Source organism: Rhopalosiphum padi, chromosome 2 (genome assembly GCF_020882245.1).
Source record: "Rhopalosiphum padi isolate XX-2018 chromosome 2, ASM2088224v1, whole genome shotgun sequence".
NCBI lineage: Eukaryota > Metazoa > Arthropoda > Insecta > Hemiptera > Aphididae > Rhopalosiphum > Rhopalosiphum padi.
In genome coordinates, this window is record NC_083598.1 from 68416713 (window position 1) to 68438421 (window position 21709).

At 26.6% G+C, this 21709-nt stretch overlaps 2 protein-coding genes across 3 annotated transcripts; both read right to left on the reverse strand.

Annotated features, from left to right (window-relative positions):
- Positions 1–1644: 1644 nt before the first annotated feature.
- LOC132919338 (very long-chain-fatty-acid--CoA ligase bubblegum) lies at positions 1645–17219 on the reverse strand. 2 transcript variants are annotated; one of them, XM_060980880.1, is made up of 17 exons: positions 16449–17219; positions 9946–10031; positions 9743–9789; positions 9618–9646; positions 9243–9441; positions 9032–9166; positions 8691–8886; positions 6958–7059; positions 6743–6889; positions 6618–6686; positions 6366–6547; positions 4581–4746; positions 4379–4513; positions 4138–4287; positions 3930–4070; positions 3612–3858; positions 1645–3258 (listed from the first exon to the last, which is right to left on the reverse strand). In XM_060980880.1, the coding sequence occupies exons 2-17, from the start codon at positions 10012–10014 to the stop codon at positions 3182–3184; spliced, it is 2091 nt and encodes a 696-aa protein (XP_060836863.1). In that variant the 5' UTR covers positions 10015–10031; positions 16449–17219; the 3' UTR covers positions 1645–3181. The 2 variants fall into 2 exon arrangements, with proteins under 2 accessions (XP_060836863.1, XP_060836864.1); XM_060980881.1 differs by lacking the exon at positions 16449–17219 and adding an exon at positions 16006–16027.
- A 926-nt stretch (positions 17220–18145) lies between these two features.
- On the reverse strand, positions 18146–20444 carry LOC132919339 (cryptochrome-2). Its single transcript, XM_060980882.1, has one exon. The coding sequence runs from the start codon at positions 20105–20107 to the stop codon at positions 18500–18502; it is 1608 nt and encodes a 535-aa protein (XP_060836865.1). The 5' UTR covers positions 20108–20444; the 3' UTR covers positions 18146–18499.
- Positions 20445–21709: the final 1265 nt, after the last annotated feature.

Consider the following 21709-nt stretch of genomic DNA (forward strand, 5'->3'; position numbering starts at 1 on the left):
AGTTAAATAAATAAAAACAAAGTTTTTCTAGAAAATTCTTATTTTTTTTACCATGATAGTGTACACAGCGTACCTACATGATTATAATATAATATTAAAAAGTTAAGTTACTTTTAACTAAGTTATTTAACGAGTTACTTTTATTTTCATAAGTAACTTCTAATTTAACGAGAAAACCCAGTATGATTTTAACATAATATTAACTATTAAACAATAAATTCGTTGTGTCGTCAACAATTATTATTAGTTCATAACATTTTGTTCGTATTGTTTCCTGTAACCTTTCATGTAATTAATTTTACTCGAAAAAAAGAAAACTAACTTATTTTTCACTAAGGTAAGTTACTTTTTTTCAAATTAACTTTTAACGAGTTAAATAAATAAAAAAAAGTAACTTTTAACTTTAAACTTAACTTACATTTTTCTGTATTAATACTTAACTTCGCATTCTTCACAAGTTAAAATAATTAGTTAATTTGCCCAGCCTTGATAATTACTGTGTACATAAGCAGCGATTGTAAAATCGATAGTAATAAACAGCACGCATCATATGTATGAAAATTGAAAACGACGAAAACACACACCGCGGTTATTTTGGGCTACATTTTCTGATGACCGCCGTAGCCGCTCAACGGTATCGTGCCGTCACGCATCGGTTTGCCCCCCCCCCCCCCCCCCGAGGCGTGCCAATAGATGTTTCACATCAGCGAGTCCTAAATTTAGAAAAACTTTACCGGCCCAAAATATAACGAAGTAACGAACGATTTCAAATGCGCCACGATTCGTCAGAAACAAAGTCCTAGACTTGAAACTGACCACGATTAAGACCTATTAAATACGAAACCTCTCTATTAACTTTTTAAATCAATTAAAACACGCAAAATGTGCGCAGAATTTCAAACTTTTAGTGACAATTGACAAAAGCGTATATACCTCCATCAGCTCGAGCGTGGACGTCCATATGATGTTTTCGCTTAATAATAAAAAAAAAAAAAGATATATACCTACTATATTGTCTATTATATCCTATTCCGTGTGACCGTGTACCATGTATAATTTATTTTATATGTCTATGAATATAATTTATATTACCAATTGTTAAATTGCCAAAAACAAAAAAAAACTGTTGTTAATAAGTTTTAATTTTTAAGTTAATAATAATAATAAATTATAATTTTATGATAAAAAAATTTAAAAATAAAAATGAAGAAAAACCTTGTTTTATCATGATACAAAATATACAATTGAATTTTTATTTTAAAGGGACATTGTATTGATGCATAATATAAAAGAGCATCAAGTTTCCGATCCGTGATGGACTACGTAATTTAGTTAGAGATACTTAGTCAAAGATAAAGTTTTGACATAGGTACCCATATTATTTAAAATTTGAATATATGCCTTAGTCCTTAATCGGTGTTAATACAGACGATTTTAACACCGTGACACGTATATAGTTATAGTATAATATTTATCACAAATTCATAAATCGTAAGCGATTCCATGTGACAGTTCTTTCCACGATTTACGATATACATATAAATGTTTGTGGTATAATCACTATAATCATGGTTCTTATTTACATAATAATAACTATGGTGGGAATTAGTAATCAACTACAAGATATTAAAAATACAATACCAATTGTCATCGCACTTTTTTTTTTTTAATAACATTTGACCATATTGCACATCAAAACAATCACAATTAAAAAATATTATGTTCTATAAGCTCGTAATAAATAGTGTACAATTTTATACAATGTTTACATACAAAAAAGCTTATTATCAAACTGATTGTAAAAAATATAACATTGTACTAAATTTAAAAATATTATACAAATGTGAAATAAATCTGAAAAAATATAAATATATGTTTTGTATAAGTACTCAAAGTACCATTACTGCTGTTGGGTAAAAATAGTAATTTTTTACTCAACTATTTATTGTCATTCTTACAAATTCTATATTGATAAAAGTTAAATTAAAATTCAGAACAGCAAAACAAACACAAATGAAAGATAATTGAAAAGATTTATGTTTGAATAAAAGTTAAAATGAAAAAAAAAGCCACTAGTACTAGAAATGAAAAAGAAAAGAATTTTTAGGTATCAGTTTCGTCAAATTACTTCAGTGTTTTGTAAAGACTTAGGTAATAGAAAAAAAAATAATTATTAAAAACATTGAATACATCGCAATAACTAGTTATAATAACTTTAAAAAAAAGTTAATGTTAGGTGCTAACTGCTAAGAACACTAGACAGAATTGGTTAAGCAGCTTATTGAGTACATATGGTAGGCAGTCACGCAAAAAAAGATTCATACCAATAACAAATTCAAAATAATTTAACAAGTAAAACCAAACTAAAAAAATTAAATTAAAGATTAAACAGTTCTTCCATGGTCCAAATATAAAAAAATTAAGACAACTTTGTTGCACAATTTTCATTTGAAAATAAATACGATTGATACATAATTCAACAAATAAAAATCACATAATTGATACTATACACATAGAAATATGTATATTATTATATAAAATCATCAAAGTATAATTGTTACAAGTAACACAATATTACATTAAGAAGAATTGACAATATTATCATGGTTTATACGTGAAACCGTACAACAAGTTTGTAGTCTTTTAATAAGTATATATGTGCACACATATTAAAATAACAATTAATGTTATGTTTATTAATTTTATCACCAATTAATTAACTTAATTTTAAATAATATTCAATTAAAATATTTTATAAAATTTCTTAATTGTTTTGTTTGAAAAAAAAATATCACAATAAAAATATTTCTACTAAAACAATAATAACTTGTCTATTTAAAATAATTAAATTAAAAAGATAATAGTTACCTACAGAAAACAAATTTTGTACACAAAGACGTACAGAAATTCAGATCACAAGGTAACGGGAAATATAATAAAAAATAACTTACTCATATTTAAGTACAACAACAATAGTTTCAAGGGATAAAGAAGGAGATATACAATTTCAAAAAAAAAAATTTTACAGGTTTGCAGATGTTAAACTGGTACAAAATTAAAGAGAACTGCTGATTCAAACACCATGTGTGAACAATTTGTTTGTTTTTAATTTTCTTTTCTTGTATAGTATATTATTTGTTGAGTAACATAAACAAAAATTATCTTTAACTAATGTAGTTTATCAGTTCTTATAGAACTCTTCAATTAAATCTTTGTATTTTTCGTTCACCACTGGACGCTTGATTTTAAGTGTAGGACCTGAAACAGTTAATCATTTACATTAGTTATATATTAACTGTTTATTAAAAAAAATGTTTAATAGTTATAAAAAATAAAGTAGTATAAATGCGCAGTTCATTAAAATTGAAAAAAAAAAAGATAACAAATTTGAGATCATAATCATTAAAATAATAAAATGTAGTCATTTAAAATATCTTTGAAACACATTCCAAACATTTAGAAAACCTATTTAACTCATTTAATGGTAGTAAAGTTTCATAATTTATGACAAAAAAAAAGTAGAAAAATATCTATGAAATAGTATTAATTTGAATATAATATAATAAATAAACAATAGATAAAATTAAAATTTGTATTTTAAATTGGCTTACCTAATTCACCAGTAGGCAAAGAGAAATCAACAGGCAAAATTGTAAACTTCTGAATTTTCTGTGCATTAGATATAGCTTTCTTGTTTGCTGCATCAATGCCTTTTTGTATGGCATCAAGAACTTCTTTAGGTTTATTTGCTACGACTTCCGACACTTTGGTAAACTTACAATTAAGTGATGATAGCCATGAAATCACTTCAGGTGTTAAAGTATCAAGTGGCTCAGCAGTTTCAGCATGTACTTCACACTGAATACATAGGTACACAACATAATGTAATAATACTAATCAAAATGTTTAAGGAAAATACCAAAATATACCTTTAAAGATAACAGTATGGACAAAAATTTTCTCTTGTCTCCTATTAAGAAAGCATTGCTAACAACTGGTAATTCAGCTTTGACATTATTTTCGATTAACACAGGAGGTATGTTCTCTCCACCTGCTGTTATTAATAATTCCTATAATACAAAATAACATAAAGGAATTATATAGGTTACAACTTTTACTTAATGTAATTTACCCTACCTTTATTCTTCCAGTAATAGTAACATATCCTTTATCATCTATTTGGGCAATATCACCAGAATGAAGCCATCCATCACTGTCTAAGGTACTCTCAGTTTTATCTGGCAAATTCAAATAACCCATAAACACGTGACGTCCATAAACACACAACTAAACATGTTATGTTAAATTAATATTGGTTTAAGAAGTTGTAAATTATACACATGTATATTGTAGTATAAAACAAAAATTTGGTATTTACCTCGCCATTACCATCCTTATCAGGTTTGTCGATTTTTGAACTAACTCCTTCTAATGTTTTTCCAACACCAGCAACATTCTCGTCAGTTGGATTACTCAGTGTATGTGCACCTCCACACTCAGACATTCCAAATGCCTATTAAACACAAATAAAATTAATTTAAATTCCAAATAATTGTTAAAAGTAAGTATTATTATATTACTTCGCATAAAGGTATGTCTAAACTCATAAAATATTTCTTAAGCTCCACTGATATAGGGGCAGCAGCTGAAATAAAATATTTGCATCTATCGAAACCAATAGCACTTTTGATACGACTATATATTAACCATCTGAAGAATTTATATGAGTATGTTTCTCTGTCAACTCTGTAACATAAAATATATTTTAAATTATATTGAATAAAATAATAAATGATTTAAAAAAACAACCATAAGACTTAATTTTTTTGTATATAAATATTAAATACATAAATAAAAATTATTAACATTTTATGGATAAATGGGAAACAATTATTGAATTAAAAATAATTTAGATGTATTATTTAAGTTAAGTTATTCAAAACAAATTAAGGACAACTTTAAGAGTAATGAATAACTTAGTGTTACTCAAACTGTATATTAATTTTTATCAATTTAAAATAAATTAAATTAGTGATTGATACATGGTAAATGAAAAAATACATATAAAAATAACTATAAGCTACTTTTATTATTTTTAATCATAACTTTTAAAGTCAATACAAATTATTAATATAAGTAAATAGTCTAGAATCAGTAGAATGTAGATTAAATTTATTGTTAAGAGCAAGAACAGTAGACAAATGTTTTAACTTAGAATAAAAATTATTTTGTATATTATAAATCTAAAAGCATATATTAAGTACTTGCACAATAACAGTTAAATTATTTATTTAATAACATTGGTGGTGGTGGTGGGAAGCTCTTACCACTTATTAACATATTAACTGATATGGGCCCTGTAATTTTTGAATTATAGTTGTTATCAACAATTAGACAAGATATTGGGAGTGAATATTTCTATCAATTTAATAAACTAACATGACATTTAATTGGTTTATTTAGAAGAAATAGTTAACATTGATAAGCATTTTCAATAAATAGAATTCAAACACAACTAATACCATTAAGTACAAGAACTTATATAAGATAGCAAGTACTTTTTAGTTTTTACCATATTTTAAGAATTGTAAAAGTACATTTATTAGTCAAATAATTTTTAGTAACAATATTTTAAATTAATCAGTATAATTAGGCCTACCAAGGTGGAAACTTTCAGACTTCGAAACCCGGATTCAAGATATCTTGAAGCATCTTTTAAATCAACATAGGGAATTTTTTAACTATAAATTTATTAGCTAATCTTAACAAAAAGTCAAAAATATTCGTTTAAAACAATAAATTAAATTAAATGTTAACAATGAAAAAAAAATTATAATAGCATACATTTATTGAATGAGTAATAAATTCAAATAAGAAAAAAATGTATTCTTAAAAGATATAAATAATGTATAACAATGGTTTATAAATAATTTTCCTGGTTTTAAACAATTAAAAATTTTTTATGCAAAAATAATCCTCACTCAACAAATGAATGGCCATAATAAACAATCATTTATAGACCATATAAATATACTATTAAATTCTAATACAATAAAAATTGGCTAAGTAAATTTTTAATTTTGTTTTATTTTCTAAACCCTAAAATATGCTCTACCATATGCAAAATAATTTTTTCCCAACAAATTTTGTAAGTAACATATTATAATCTAAATTTGTTACTCCCATTAAACTAAATAAAGCCATTACCAAATATGAAAATTTAAAAATCCACTATCTAATTATAAATAATTTTATTAAAACTTGCATTTCAAAATTATATTTTTATTGATAAATTAATGAATATTTAGTTTCTAAGCTGTAATAAATGTTTTATTATAATTATGTATAGCACTAAGTGTACCAACCCTTTCATTGCATCTTCATAATGATTTAAGCCAACTTCTTTAGCCCAATCAGCAATATATTTCTTTAATGAACCCGATTTTCGGCCAATACTCACTAATTTTTCATTAATTTTTTCCCAAACACGAGGAACACCCAAAAAGACTGTAGGTCTAGCAGCTTGGAGTGTGTTCACTAAAGAACCCTAAAATAAAAATAATAAATTTATCAATGTATTTCATTACTTAAATACATTTAAATTTTTATAAACAAACCTTTAAAGCGTCTTTTTCACCAAAATATACTTGAGCCCCTAAAGTGATCGCACTATATATATCAGTGATCTATAAATATTAAATATTATAAAAAACGAATCATAATCTATTGTACATGAACGTACCTGTGCTGCTACATGACTTAAAGGTAAATATGATACAAGAACTTCCTTGCCATCAACTAAGGACAAAAATTTTGTGATCATATATGCATTGAACGTGACATTATCATGACTAACCATGACAGCTTTTGATGCGCCTTCAGTTCCAGACTAATTTATAAAATAACAATATTAATAAAAACAAGGATGTTTGAATAAAATGTTTAAATATAATTCACCGTAAAAACTAATGTACAGCACTCATTGACTCCCATGGTTTTCAATATAGCATTTAATTTATCATCAGATTCAGCTGATCCAATTCTCATCACATCTTCCCACTAGTAAAAAAACACGTTATATATTTTATATTAAATAATATATTATACTATAATTTTAAGAATAATAACCTAAATTAAATTTAAAATCAGAAATATAAATATAACTAAGTATACTATTTAGGCTTTTTATGACATTGACATTGCCCACATATTATAAGTGTATACCAGAATAGAATATACCAGATAATTTATTTTAAAAATTACCAATGCTTTTATAGATATTTTAGTAACATAATTTTAAGTTTTTAAAAAATAACCTGTATCTAAAAATTTCTATTATCCATTTTTAATATTTTAATTTTTTTTTCATAACAGAATATTATTAGGGTATTTTGATGTATAAAAATTGAATTTTAGATAAATAATTAATGAGTTATCATTTTTTAATGTGTTAATGAGTAGAATAGAGTAATACAGACATACCCTGCAAAATTGTAATCCTGTACTCTTTATCTAAATTTTTAACACTTATAACTAATACCCAAAATTCAATTCTTATATACTGAAAAACTAAAAAAAATTCTGCATCGAAATATAAAATAAAAAAGTATATTATGATTCAAAAAGTTAAAACTTAAAAAATTAAAACAATAAAAAATAGTAAAAACTATTTTTTTCCAAAAATGTTGTTTTATAATGGTTTAAAATATATATTATCAAAAATTACATTTCTGTATTTTACAAAAATAATAATACTCTTAAATAAAGATTTATCAACAACGAAATTGTATTTTTTTTTTTTTTTTATGGTATTTATTCTTTAACAAAAGTTTAGTCTTTGTCACAAATGCCTATTATGTAATGAAAAATACGAGGAAAATATAAAAAGGAAGGCATTATCAGTAATGTCTATAAATTATGGTTTATTTTTAATTTTTTAAGAGTTAATTAAATGTAAAAATGGAAATCTTTGTCACACATGTTGTCTGAAACCTTTCATCCGATAATCTTTTTTTTTTTTATTTTAATGAAAAAGTACACTATGGAACAGGGTTTAAACCTACTTTTGTGATTGTTAAAAATCAAATAATTAATTTAATTAATGATAGGCAAATATGCATAAAAAGATATTTTTTTTTTCATCTGTGTTGACAATTATTAGTTATTATTAGAAATCAGTATTTTAGTCAATAATTGATGTACTATAATAGTATAAAACTTTTTTTTTATTGTTGGTTCACATTATTGAATTTGTATGAGTTTTTGATTTTTGGTCCTGAATGGAAAAGGAAAATAAAATTTAAATTGTTCAAAAAAAAAAAAAAAAATGGTGCTGTTAAATGGCAACAAAACAATGTGGGGCAGGATAGCTATGTAAAGTTTATATGTCAGAAATATCATCATTAACACAAATGCATTGTGTACGGCCAACAAAGTGCGCAGGGATAGCTAGTAATAAATATAGATACTAAAAATTCTTCAATAAAATACATAGGTACTTTAAAAAGATTATTAATTTCAAAAGATAGAGTATTTAAGTATTTTGTAGTAAATAGTAAACATTTTTAAATAATATGTATAATTAAAAATATGTACTATTATTATGAAACATTTTTAAGCTGTTTACTATAATAATGCATCTTGAAAACTATTATAAATAAATAGGTAACATAACTAAACTAATAACTTACAGATAAAACACCCTCTTCAGTAGGTTTGCCTTCATACTGAATGATAGCTTTCAAGTGGGGTAAACGACTTTTGACTGATAGTATTTTTTCCAATTGCTTGCTATCTTCAACTACAGCAATATTTGCTTTACTTGTCTCTAAACAGTGGAAACAAGCATCCACGAGATTTGTTGTATACATTCCAGCAGCAAAACCACTTTATTAACAATAAATAATTATTCAATACATTTTAGGATGTCAATAAATATTTACAAAATAAATTATAAATATATAGAGAATTAATATATTATTTTGTGATCTAACTGTATACTAAATTACAAGACAAAAAAAAATTATCTTACCCAGCGTATATGGCACCCAAGTCTGAGTAAAACCATTCTGGAGAATTAAAACCAATTATACAAACACCATGAAATCTTTCAAGACCCAACTTTATAAATGCTTTGGCAACAGTTCGTACATTATGTTCATATTCTCTGAAAATCAATTTTATATGTTTCATAAAATTGAATACAGTAATTGGGTATAGTATAATTTTAACAAAAAACCTACTTGTAGTTAACTTGGACCCATTTATTGGCCGATTTATAATTTAATGCAGGTAGATCACCAAATTTTTCAGCAGCTCTAGTCAAAAGTCCAGGTACAGATATGGGAGTGTGATCTGCACCAGCCTCAATTCTTAAAGTAACTCGGCCATTTGGTTCACTTGTATATTTCTGTGAAGCAGGTAAAACTTGGTCTGGCCCATCTATTGACAAATTGCATTACTATTATATATATCATAACTCAATATTTAACAATTCGGAGTATTTAACTTCATTTAAATATTTATTTTTATAAATAATATTTAAATAAAATAATAAATTAATAAATTAAGTCTTAAAATAAGTTCATATTTAATAAAAAGAAAAAACTAGTACTTACAATTTTCTGCTGGTTTTGAGTTTTCAAAACTTTAATATGGAACATAGAAAAATAAAGGAAAAAATTTAAATAATAATAATTTTAAAAATTAACAATATAAAATCTAAATTAATTTTTATACTAACCTCATTTTTGTGTTATTTTCAACAACAGCACTAGGTAAAAATGAATTCTGTGAAACAAAATACAAATAATATAAATGAACCAAAACAAGAAAAATATTAAATATATTAAATTTTATTTAACTATATTTTGTATTTAATTCTATATATTATTACCTATAGGTACTAAAATTATATTAATTATATTATATTTAATAATAACTAACCTCTTTTATTTTGTATTGACTTCCACCATTTTGCATAACACTTGGAATAATATCACCGTCATCACTCATAATGAATTAAATAAGTACTGAAAAATAAAAATAGAGATCAATTATTAAAACAGATTACAAAACATTATATATGTTTAATCCAATTAGGAAAATAAATAAATTTAAAATGTGATAATATAAATATATTTAATGAACTACTTTAATTATATTATAATATTTTAATATAATTATATTTCCATGATTTATGATAGGATTGGTCATAAACCAAAGTTCATTTTTATTTTCTAAACATACCTAACACCTACATCCTATGCATAACAAAACTTTTAATTAGCTGTAAAATGGAAGATAAACATAGACATTATTTATTATATTTTATTACAGAAATATTTCCAATGGTCAAAAAGTATTTTTTAAGAAAAAATATATCACATCAAAGTAAAACCAGAAATTCCTTTAAAATTTAAATTATTTTTCTTTTTCACCAATTTATAATTGCTATATCTTAAATTTCAACAATGAGTTATAAAAATAATAGATGAGGCACATATTGTTTTATATCATAGGTAATTATAATCTTTAACTATTTATAGTTTGTTTTGTAGATAGTCTTATTTATTATGTCATTGAACCTGTATAGAAATATAAGTACAATGTACTTATTTTAAAGTATTATTTTTTATCATATAAGTTAAGTTGTGTTTATAATAGGTAAATTTTTTGAAAATTGTTTATATATTTATATATAAAATATATATAACCTATATATCCCAAATTTTGTTAATAATTATTCGATTATAATACTTTAATAAATTGACAATAGTTTTTTGTGTACATGCATAAGCAAGGCTTTAAAAAATTGTAAGTAATCTGACCTTACAATTTTTAAATGCCTTTATTACTATTTTCATGTCTTCTTTAAAATAGGTAAAAGTATTCTAAAATGACCTTCAATTTATAGACATGCCAATATTTAGCATTGCTTATAAATTATAATTTTAGATTCAAGATAAAATAAAAAGAATCATTAAAAAAATATATAAATCAACTCCTACTCAATAAGATCAATATTTTAGAATTTTTTTAATAATATTTATCAATAGAAATTTAAAATATGTGACTTTGATATTTACTATAAGTACATAGTTACAAAAACTCTAAATAGATGATGTTGAAAAATAAATAATAAAAATACCTACAATGTTAATAACTGTTAAATATAATAATTGTAATATCACAGGTTGATCAAAGATTTATCATTTTAAAGGTTCAATATATTTTTTATCCATAGCAAGCCAAATAATTGAACAGTAGAAAATTTATTTCATAAATTAAGATAACATAAAATGAATTTATAGTTGATTTAAATGAGAGATCAACAGTAATTAATTGATTTAATCAATACAGAAGTACATGAACTTTCTGTAAAATATTACCTAATTACCTAATAGTATACAGATAAATTGATAATTCACTAACAACAAAGATGTATAGTTGCCAATAATTTTGTTGAAATTGTGAGTAATAGCAAATCATTAGATTAGTAAGAATTTATAATTGACCACTTAGATAATTTTTAATGAAGAATTAATATTTATGGTAAAAAAAAAAAAATATAAAAACATTTTTTCAGAGAAATTTTAATTGTAATAATTATATTATTACACTTATTTATAATTTAATAACTACCTACTAGTACCTATCTTTTTTAATGGGAAAGCTACAACAAATGCTTATACTTTGACTTGAATTATATTCATACAATAGTAATTATTAGGTAATAACAATGGAAACCTTGAATAAAACATTCAGTACATTAAATTATATAATCATTTCAATTTGTAAAATAAAATTAAATGAGAACTAAGTAATCACTATATTATATAATAATATTAACTTATAATAAATGCTTATTAAATTAAAATTTTCAAATATATTTTAAATGAATATTGGAGGGTAAATCGAATAAAAATCAAAGTTGCTAGAAATATTCTATAGACTTGATTTCTTAATCACTTAAGAATGCCACAATATACTTTTTAGTTTTTATCATTCTCAATTCTCATCTGAATATTTTAATTATTTCTATGGACTCAAAAAAAAAATGCTAACAAATTATGATAAAATTTAATTAAAAAATAGTTAAAAATTGTCTTTTTATTTTATAAATTAAAAATATTATATAACTATATAAGTAGGTAAATATAAGGTCTAAAAAGAAATCAGAAAACAAGGATGTAGAGCAACTTTAATATGTTAAATATTTATTGAAACAGGTTTAATTTAAAATCAAGTTTATAGTTCATCTGTTATTCAAGATGACCTCAAAAATATATTTACCTACCAATGATCAACTAACCTTATTAATAATAAATTGCAAACTAACTTCTGATTACTATATTCTAGAGGGTATTATAGAGTATCAAGACAATTTTAAACATAATTTTATAATTACTAATGTATATTATATTATTACCTAAGTCATATTTGTTATTTTTACATAGATACGTACTTAAAAACTTTATATATTTATAAAATAAAAAAGTTATTCTGTTTAGGATGTTCTCTTAATATTTTAAGAATGGATTTAAAATTATCAAATATTTATAATTTAATACCTAATAGTATAATACCAATAATATAAAATAAAAATATTATATATCTATGTATTATATGCATGTGTTATTACATGCCCAACTGTATAGGTCACAGCTATTGATGTATTTTTATGAAATAAAAAAATAATATCTATTCAAGTACCTATCAATAATTATACTAAGTAGATTTTTAGTTAAATATATTTTTTTCTACTAATTATTTGTATTTGAATTGTTATAAGAAGATAAGAGAGAAGTATTGTCTTTTAATTTATGGCATTATTAAAGAAAATTAAGTGAGGATGAACTAAATCATTAAGCAATCGATGAAAAAAGAGTGAGCACATCAACACGCACTAATTATTTGTATATTATTTTAAATAATAAATCTATTACAATACCTAGCAGGGGTAATACAAGATTCTGCAGTCCACAGTTCCACAGTTAATATACATTTTAATTAATCTGATTCTGTACATTTTTGTCATGAAAAGATTTTTTTTATTTTATCTGAATGTAGCACAATTTTGCACAAAATTTAATACAATTATACATTATATAAGGTAAATCAAATCTCACGGCACAAATTCATTTTATGCAATATCATGTATCGGTGTAATTGAAAAAGTGCATGGAGTCGTGATTAGTTACATAGCAGGGGTAACCAGGGGATGCCTGGATAATAAAATAGATAGTGTTTATGAAAATAAAAAAAACCTTAGTTATAGTTATAATTAGATAACAAGGATTTATAGGGTATTTAATTAATAATTACTATAAAAAGAAGACACTTTGATATTTGACAATTTTAAAACGGATTCACTGACCAAGGTTTTATCTAACTAATAATCTATAAAAAAAAAAAAAAAAAATGAAAAGTAATTGTGTAAATAATTTGATTAGGTAATGGAAAATTAATTTGAATGCCTAGTGTTATGACTCATAAAATACACAAGGTCTTGTATATTAACTAATTGTCTATGTAAATAGTAATTCATTCATAATTTTTATAGCTTTTATGATTAAACAAGAATTTATAAATGTTTCTAAATAAAGTAGAATCATATAACAACATCAAAAATTAAAGTCACTATTAAAAAAAATAATTGTTAAAAACATTTTAAAATTATAAACATATTTTTTATGATACCTAAGTAATTAAAAATGAACACCTAAAGGTATTAAAATTTAAAATGTACCTAATATACTTAATTTGATTTTGTAAAATTACTGATTAGTAATTACTTTAAACATATCAGGTATATATCTAATTAATGCAGATGTAAGCATCTAATTGGAATTTAACAGTAAGATAGGAAATACATTTTATAATTAGGTATTTACCTAATAAACTGGAATCTAGTAATAAATTCTGAAATACCTATCTATATTATTTAAAATAAGTGAAACATTTTTGCCAAAAACATATTATGCTTTGCATACCATGCTGTCTATACTACAATTTACTCCAATAAGTTATTGAATTAATTAAATTAATACTAAATTGTGTATTCTATGCGAGTAAATATTAGGTAAGATAGTCATTAAATCAGAAAGTAGGCACATTCTACTAACTACTTATCAACCATAGTTTTATCAGAGGATAATTTTCACAACATACATATTAGATATTTTTTCAACTTTACTTAATTTTTATAAAAATAAATTAAACATTGAAAAATCTAACTTAAAATAACTAGTAACTAGTAAATAACTCAGGAAAAGTCAGCTTTAAAATTTAAGCATCACATTTCACAGAACCTCTTATTTATATTTATAAATCTAATATGCAAATAACTAAATCAATAAAATTAATATTGCAATGAAAATGAGGAAGTTACTAATTTCTTTAATTTTTTTTAATTGACTAATTATTACTCACATTAAAGTAAAAACAAAATAAATTTGTTTATAATACCTATTGGCTATTTGTTTTAGGTATACATCTAGAAACAAAGGGACATAGTAGTCATACAAAACATATGACATGTTGACTGTAGAGTACTATACTACTATATGAATAACCTTAATACCATTGAACACAAAATCTCTTAAAATTACCCAATAACAGAAAATAAAAGCTATAAAATATTCACATAATTTGTGTTTTTAAGATAAATACTTAGTTGATACATAAATACATGTTTAATAATGCACATAAATCGAGACATAAAACTAGACTTTAATAATAGGTTAAAAAAACAAACATTCAAGGACAGTTATTCCAAGTTTTAGGTAGGAAGTGCATGTGCATATATATTTTATTAATAAGTATAGGTAGGTTTACCTAGGTATATTTACTAAAGCATGATTTTAGGTAATCTATTTAAAAAAATTAATAGGTTATTTTATATAAACAGGGTACTCTTTATCATTCATTAGCCTGTACATTTTTTTCAATTCTGTTTAGGAGACGTTAAACTAGACTAATGGATCATAAATTCTAGAAAATTGCTTTTAGTTAAAATTTTTTTAACTCATGTATTTTGCACATGTGCATCAAAATAAAATATTTTATAAATTTATAATATAATATACTACTTGTAAATTAAACTGTAAATAAAAATGTATAAAAAAATATATAAGTTTAGAATATTATTTTCTGAAAATAGGTACATGTTTTTATAATAAATTATGTAATTTCATAATGTGTAATAATAAAATAAAATAATAATTCATAAATAGTATATAATTTATTACTTTAATAACTTTTCCACGGATATACGGTATTTATATGAAACATATGTATTTATTACAATTAAGTAAGTACCTAAAGAGTGTATTACACTGGTTTCCATGAGACTATCGACAAATACTTTTCTTTGATGTTTAATGACTTCAATATATTGATCAGGATAGTGTATCAATCGACATGTTTTGTCGACCAATTGATGGCAAACCAGTGTAATATACTGATTTTATACCTACATATTACAATATTCAAATTTGATAATTACTTAATACACATACAACTCAACATACAACTATGAGTATACGACTAAATTAATAAAATATGACACTTTTAATATCATAATAGTATAATATTTTAACAGTAGATAAAATATTTATGTTGCGAGCTAAAAATTGTTTATCTTATGTCAATAATGACTAGCTATTTAAAATATATAAGGCTTCTTATATTAATGGAGAGTATGCTCTGGGATATGTAAAAATATAACAAAAAGAAACAGTCTATAATTATCTACCTACCAAGAAAAAACCCTGGAACTAAAGCTAATTTTTTTTGGGCTCAAAAGTAACTACACTCAAATAATAAAATTATAGAATCAAATTCAAATATCTATGAAAAAAATTAAAACAATAATAAAAAAAAATGCAAATGCATAGGCAAAAAAAATAAAAACATTTAGGTATAGTTAGATAGATAGGTAGATACTATCTAACTACTTTTTAATTATGTACCTAAAAGCTAAAAGAGTACACATTTACTTACTAATGAAAGAATTGTATACAATTAACATTTGTATTATAATATTATGGAAAGTGCGCGAACTAAAATACAAATATGCATTTATTGAAGTACAGTGGTCAACTAAATAAACCACGAAATAAACAATAAGGTGTAAAAAAAAACCTATTTTATTCAATTCAAATTTATCAGTTGGCCGCGCGAAACGTCCTGACCTCTGTGTCGGACGTATTATCATAACACACACACACACACACACACACATACACCAAGAGTAGGTATACAATATTCAGCAGGAAGTGTAAAACAAAATAGTAAAAATACGTATTATTAAAAATTGAAAAATTACGAAATACCTAACCACAATTAAAGGAGGGTAGGTTAGGTTAATATATTATACAAAGGTGGACCGGTTGTGGTTTATCCGACGACTGTCCGCTTTGTGCAAAGTAAAATACAGTATTTACCTTTTCGTCAGATGTCGAAATAACACAGAAAACAATCTTGTTATCTCGTCGGACACAATACGCTGCGGGAGCCGAGTCAGAAGCGTACTTTTGCCACTGTGAACGTTTAGACAGACGAACCGACAGCGACGACAATACTAACACTTATCGTAATTCGCACGGGACGACGGCACTCGAACGTGAAAACTGCTACTAATACGAGCGGCGACTGACGGCCGGCGGTGGATTGTAGAACCGGCTACGAAAGTACGAAATCCAAATAACTCTCGTAACTTCCTCCTCCTTCTACTACTTGAGCCGGCTGTTGCTCGTATCGCGTTGAAGACGGCGATAAGCAAATTTTACGACTATTAATTTGATGTACCACTGCAATCGTGATTTAAACGACGACACGGTTTAATAATAAACGAAAATACCGATAACGCGAGCGAGTGACGTCCCGGGGGCACACGTCGGCGGAGGACGACGGAGTGTTGGAAATTATTTATAAATATAATTACACATACACATATATATTATACCCATATAATGATATTGTATTATTATTATTATTATTATTGTTAACGCGACGGCGGCGGATGATCGACACGGTACAGTGTTCGTAGGAAATAATTACAACATATGTGCAGTGTAAATAATGAATGTTCTATAGTTGCGAGTTGCGATATTTACTTCGCAAAACTCGCGCGCGGTCAGGTAAATTTTTCTAAGGTGACAACGTCAACAGTGACACGCACGTACACTGGCGGGCAACGTACTCTACTCGGACCGTCGTGGTAACGGTTACGGAATTGGAAATCGGCGTTGGTCGTTGGCGCAAAGGTGATCGTCACCGGTCGGATCGCGATGGCGTGACGTCACAGCGTTTGCCCGTACGCGAGGCTGCTGCCGCGGCGTCGTCATGGAACAAACGCGGTCGCGGTCGCACCTATGGCACGACGACCCGGCTTGAATGAACCGGCCGTACGCGCACGTGACGACGTGGTCGACGCTCGACCCGGCGCCGCCGAACCCACGACGTACGGCTGGGTGGGCTTTCGCGATCGCACCACTTCGGCGGCGGCCAATGGGAAACGCGCAACGCGCTCGCAGACTGGGCCACGGTGCTAAATGAAAACTGTAAATGCGAATTGCGAATTCCGCGCGCGTCACCCGGAACGAGGCGTTCTTCTTGATGTTTTTCTCTTCGTTCTTTTGATTTTTGTGGAAAATAATATTATGTGTTCAAGCGATTTAAAGTACCGAAAATATCGAGCTAATGCATTTAAAAAATCACCGCGACCCGGTTTAAATATTGAAAAGTATAATATCAACCGATATGTTGATGACTGGTTACTCTATGGTTTTTTTAGACAGTGTCCGTGATTATATTTCGCTTCAAGGTTATCATTGTTGTTGTTATCGTCATCATCATCGCCGCTCGCCACTGTCATTATCATCGTCACCGATCATCATAACATTCGGTTACCTTGTACTGGTTATACTCAACTCATGTACTATACTACAGTAATACAGTGTACTTATACCAGTTATTATATCTTATTTACTTCCTTCTCGTGTCGGCTTGTCGGGACTAAATATTAGGACAACCACACGTCATATTATATACAATATGACCGTCACGAATACAATATTGCGTAACAACTGACAATGAACAAGTAACAATAAAACAAAACAAAAAAAATCAACAAATGTAGTTATGTAATTGTTATTACGAGATTCGACTTTTATTCAAAAAATAAGTTGTGTATAATTATCAAAAATAATACATTATAGGAAAAAACAAGCTTTTTGTACATTAGGTAACTCATCATATTAATGGAAAGATTGAATCAGTACTTATAATTACTTTATTATGTAAATATTTACTATTTACTAAGTATACCTACCAAATACCAATACATAAAAATATTAATTCTTGAATATAAAAAATACATGAAAATATAGATTTAAGTGTTCATGTGCAGTATAACAATAATAATATAATATAATACATAAACGATTAAAAGACTAAAGATCACATGAAAAATTATTTATCTAAAACAAAATGATCATTTTAATTTAGCTTTTTTTGTATTTTTTTTATCAGGAGATGACATATCTCTAGATTTTTTACTATTAGAAGAACTCTTGCCAGCTTTGGTATTCTTGTAAGCTAATGACATTTTTGTAATATTATTTTTGTATACATCTTCATGCACTACCACTCGTTTTGGATAATGCACTCCAACCACACAACCAGCTCTTTCTTGAATGGACTTAGGTGCTGACCATGGTTCATATATATACTGATCTGGATACTTGGCTAATTCTGGGATATATTTTCTGATGTAATCACCACTTTTATCAGTCTTTTTACCAAATGCAACTGGACTGTAGACTCTAAAAAATTGATGGAAAAATGCTGATGCCGACAACCACATCCAATTCCCAGCATTCATTGACCAATCGGCATCAAGTAATAATTCTTCAAATACAGCTAAGCCTTTTTCCCAAGATATCCACAAGTCTCCTCGGGTTAAAAAACATGCAACAGCATGTCTAGCTAAATGGTGTATCCACCCTTCATCTCTCAATTGTCTCATAATTGCATCAATGAATGGATATCCTGTCTTACCATTTGTCCAAGCTTCTAACGCATCAGGGTTGTTATCCCACGGTACCTGACAACAAATTGAATTACCTTCCATTTTATCAAAATTGGGAGTTGAAGCACCAACAGTATAATAAAACTCTCTCCAATACAACTGACCAATCAGAGATACAGGAGGTTTAGAATGAGGGCTATTACCAATAACTTCTTTCAATCTATAATAAAAATGACTAGCTGATAAACACCCAAATTTCATGTACGGGCTTAATACAGTAGTGCTAGGCTTCAGGCTATTTGGCGATGTATTTGGTTTTTCAAATTTACATATCCATGTCTTGTTTTTCATATATTCTTCCAAACGCCTAAGAGCTTCTTTTTCTCCACCAGGATATAAACAAGGTTTAAGTTCTGCCGGGTTGAAACCCTTTAACGTTAATAATTCGTCCAGTGTTGGCACATCAAACTCTTGGTTGTTTAAGTCATCATTAAGTAGACACTCAGGAGGTAACTTATCTGGTGCAGGTATTGGTCGACGAGGATTTGGCATAGAGTCGACAACAGATATAAACTTCTGGTAAGTCATTGGAACGTTGCCACCATTTGCCCTGAGCACAAGTTCAGTATTATAAATAGTATGAGAGACTTTTTGTTCTACTTTGACACCATGTTTTCTGGCCAGTTGTTCCACTTGATTATCCCTTTGACGGGCGTATGGCTCAGTGTCCAACTCAAATGTCAACAGTTTTACATTCCATTTAGCAAACAAGTCTGGAAAGACTTCGTGTGGCAACCCTCTGATAACATATAGCCGTGTGCCCAGTTTCCGTAGTGTACTGTCTAAATCCATCAGACTCTGCTGCAAGAACCTCCAACGGTTCGCACCTGCCCGTATGTATTTACGGAAATAAGGGTCCAGTATGTAAATGGGTCTAAGCTTGTAACACTGACCACTATTATTCCTCGCCTCGCACGATAGCTTAAACGCTGGGTTGTCATGCAAACGCATACCTTTCCTGAACCAGTGAATGGTTGTCTCGTGTCCAACATCAGCATTATTCTTGTCCATGTTATAATTAATATTATAATATAATGATCTTGTTGTATCTAACTCGTGCGTTTGTCAAGTGGACAAAATAAATATAATCTGACAATTTACTTTGTGCTATTTTGGACAGCAAAAATAAAATCACTTCGCGCATAAGATGTATTTGAAAAGTAATGGTTTTATTACGAGCGTTTTGGTTGTTTTAATTTTGTTAGTGGTATAGGTACAAAAATACTTAATCATTAATATTGTTCATTTAAAAGTTGAAAGTTGAAACCAAAAGTATGAATGTGACGAATGTGTATTTTCTAATCAAACGATTTTTATGTTATCTGTTATCATTATCGTAATATCGTATGATAACAGTTGTTATGTGATTTGGTCACCACTTTAGATAATATTATTCTGTGGATATACTATTATATATATATAATTACTATATTATATATAGTATTATTATTATATATATACAATATACATATTATACTGTATGTCTGTATATGATTTAAAAACTAAATTTTGAACTTCTAAGGCTTTTTTAAATATGTATAATGTATATATTATATTATATAATTAGGATAACATGAAATTGTAGGTAAATACAATTATTTTACTGAATCATAACAATTATTATTTACCTATTATCTTTAAATTTATTGTATTAGTACTATGAAAGTGTGAATATGTGAAAGAATAATAAAATAAAATGACAACAATAATTGATAATTGATACTTTTTTTAAGAAAAAATTGTATTTATATTTGCAATTTGTCTAATTATTTATAATTCATCTCAATACATCATTACATCATACAGTTTAACATTTTTAATAAATATTAAATAATTAGAAAGACAATAACCTTAGGATATCTCATTGTTTACATAATCTCAATGTCTAGGATGTAGTGCGAATATTTTAGTACCTAACCTATCTACAGTTTTTCTATGTATTATACTAATATAGTAATATCATTTATTAATATGACTAATACCTACCTACCCTAATGCTAATGGATTCTATTTTTTATTTAATCTTCAAAAACTAAACGTGTTCATATGCAAAAAAAGATTGCATCATGAACTATAGGGTTTATGCATATTATGCGTGTCTACAGGTCCTGCCTATCATGCACACAGCACACTGCACAGGCATGACCAGTGGCGCCGAACATGGGTATGAACTGGGGAAAATTCCCCAGTACTATTTATGGGTGAGTAAAGTGCCCAGTTAATAAAAAATAGTTTGTTATGCAGTATCTTGTATGTATATAGTTAGAAATAAATAAAGTACTATCCGAACGTAACTAACTAAACATTTTTTTAGTAGGTGGGTCTAACACCAGCATTTTTTCCCCATACCATAGGGCGAATAGGATTTACAGATCGGCGCCACTGGGCATGACCTGTGAAATTTAAAACACAAAATACAATTCATACTACCTACTTGTTTTTTTATCTGATAAAAAAAAATTGTTATTTATTCCTAATAAAAAAAGTAAAAATTGATTTAATTATTTTATATATATAATATATTTATATGTTAAAGCTTATTTCGAAATTATTGGGGGTCATATCCTCCAAGGCTCCAACCACAACTTATTTTTTGGAGGGGGTTATCTGTTT

What these genes read in the sequence shown, in the direction of transcription:
- LOC132919338 (XM_060980880.1), bottom strand. Translation starts at nt 10,014, where the DNA reads ATGAGTGATGACGGTGATATTATTCCAAGTGTTATGCAAAATGGTGGA. An exon ending in TTGGGTGCCATATACGCTGG is followed by an intron (nt 8,887 to 9,031) that starts GTAAGATAATTT and finishes TTGTTAATAAAG; the next exon opens with TGGTTTTGCTGCTGGAATGT. An exon ending in TTTGCCTACTGGTGAATTAG is followed by an intron (nt 3,259 to 3,611) that starts GTAAGCCAATTT and finishes TAACTGTTTCAG; the next exon opens with GTCCTACACTTAAAATCAAG.
- LOC132919339 (XM_060980882.1), bottom strand. Translation starts at nt 20,107, where the DNA reads ATGGACAAGAATAATGCTGATGTTGGACACGAGACAACCATTCACTGG.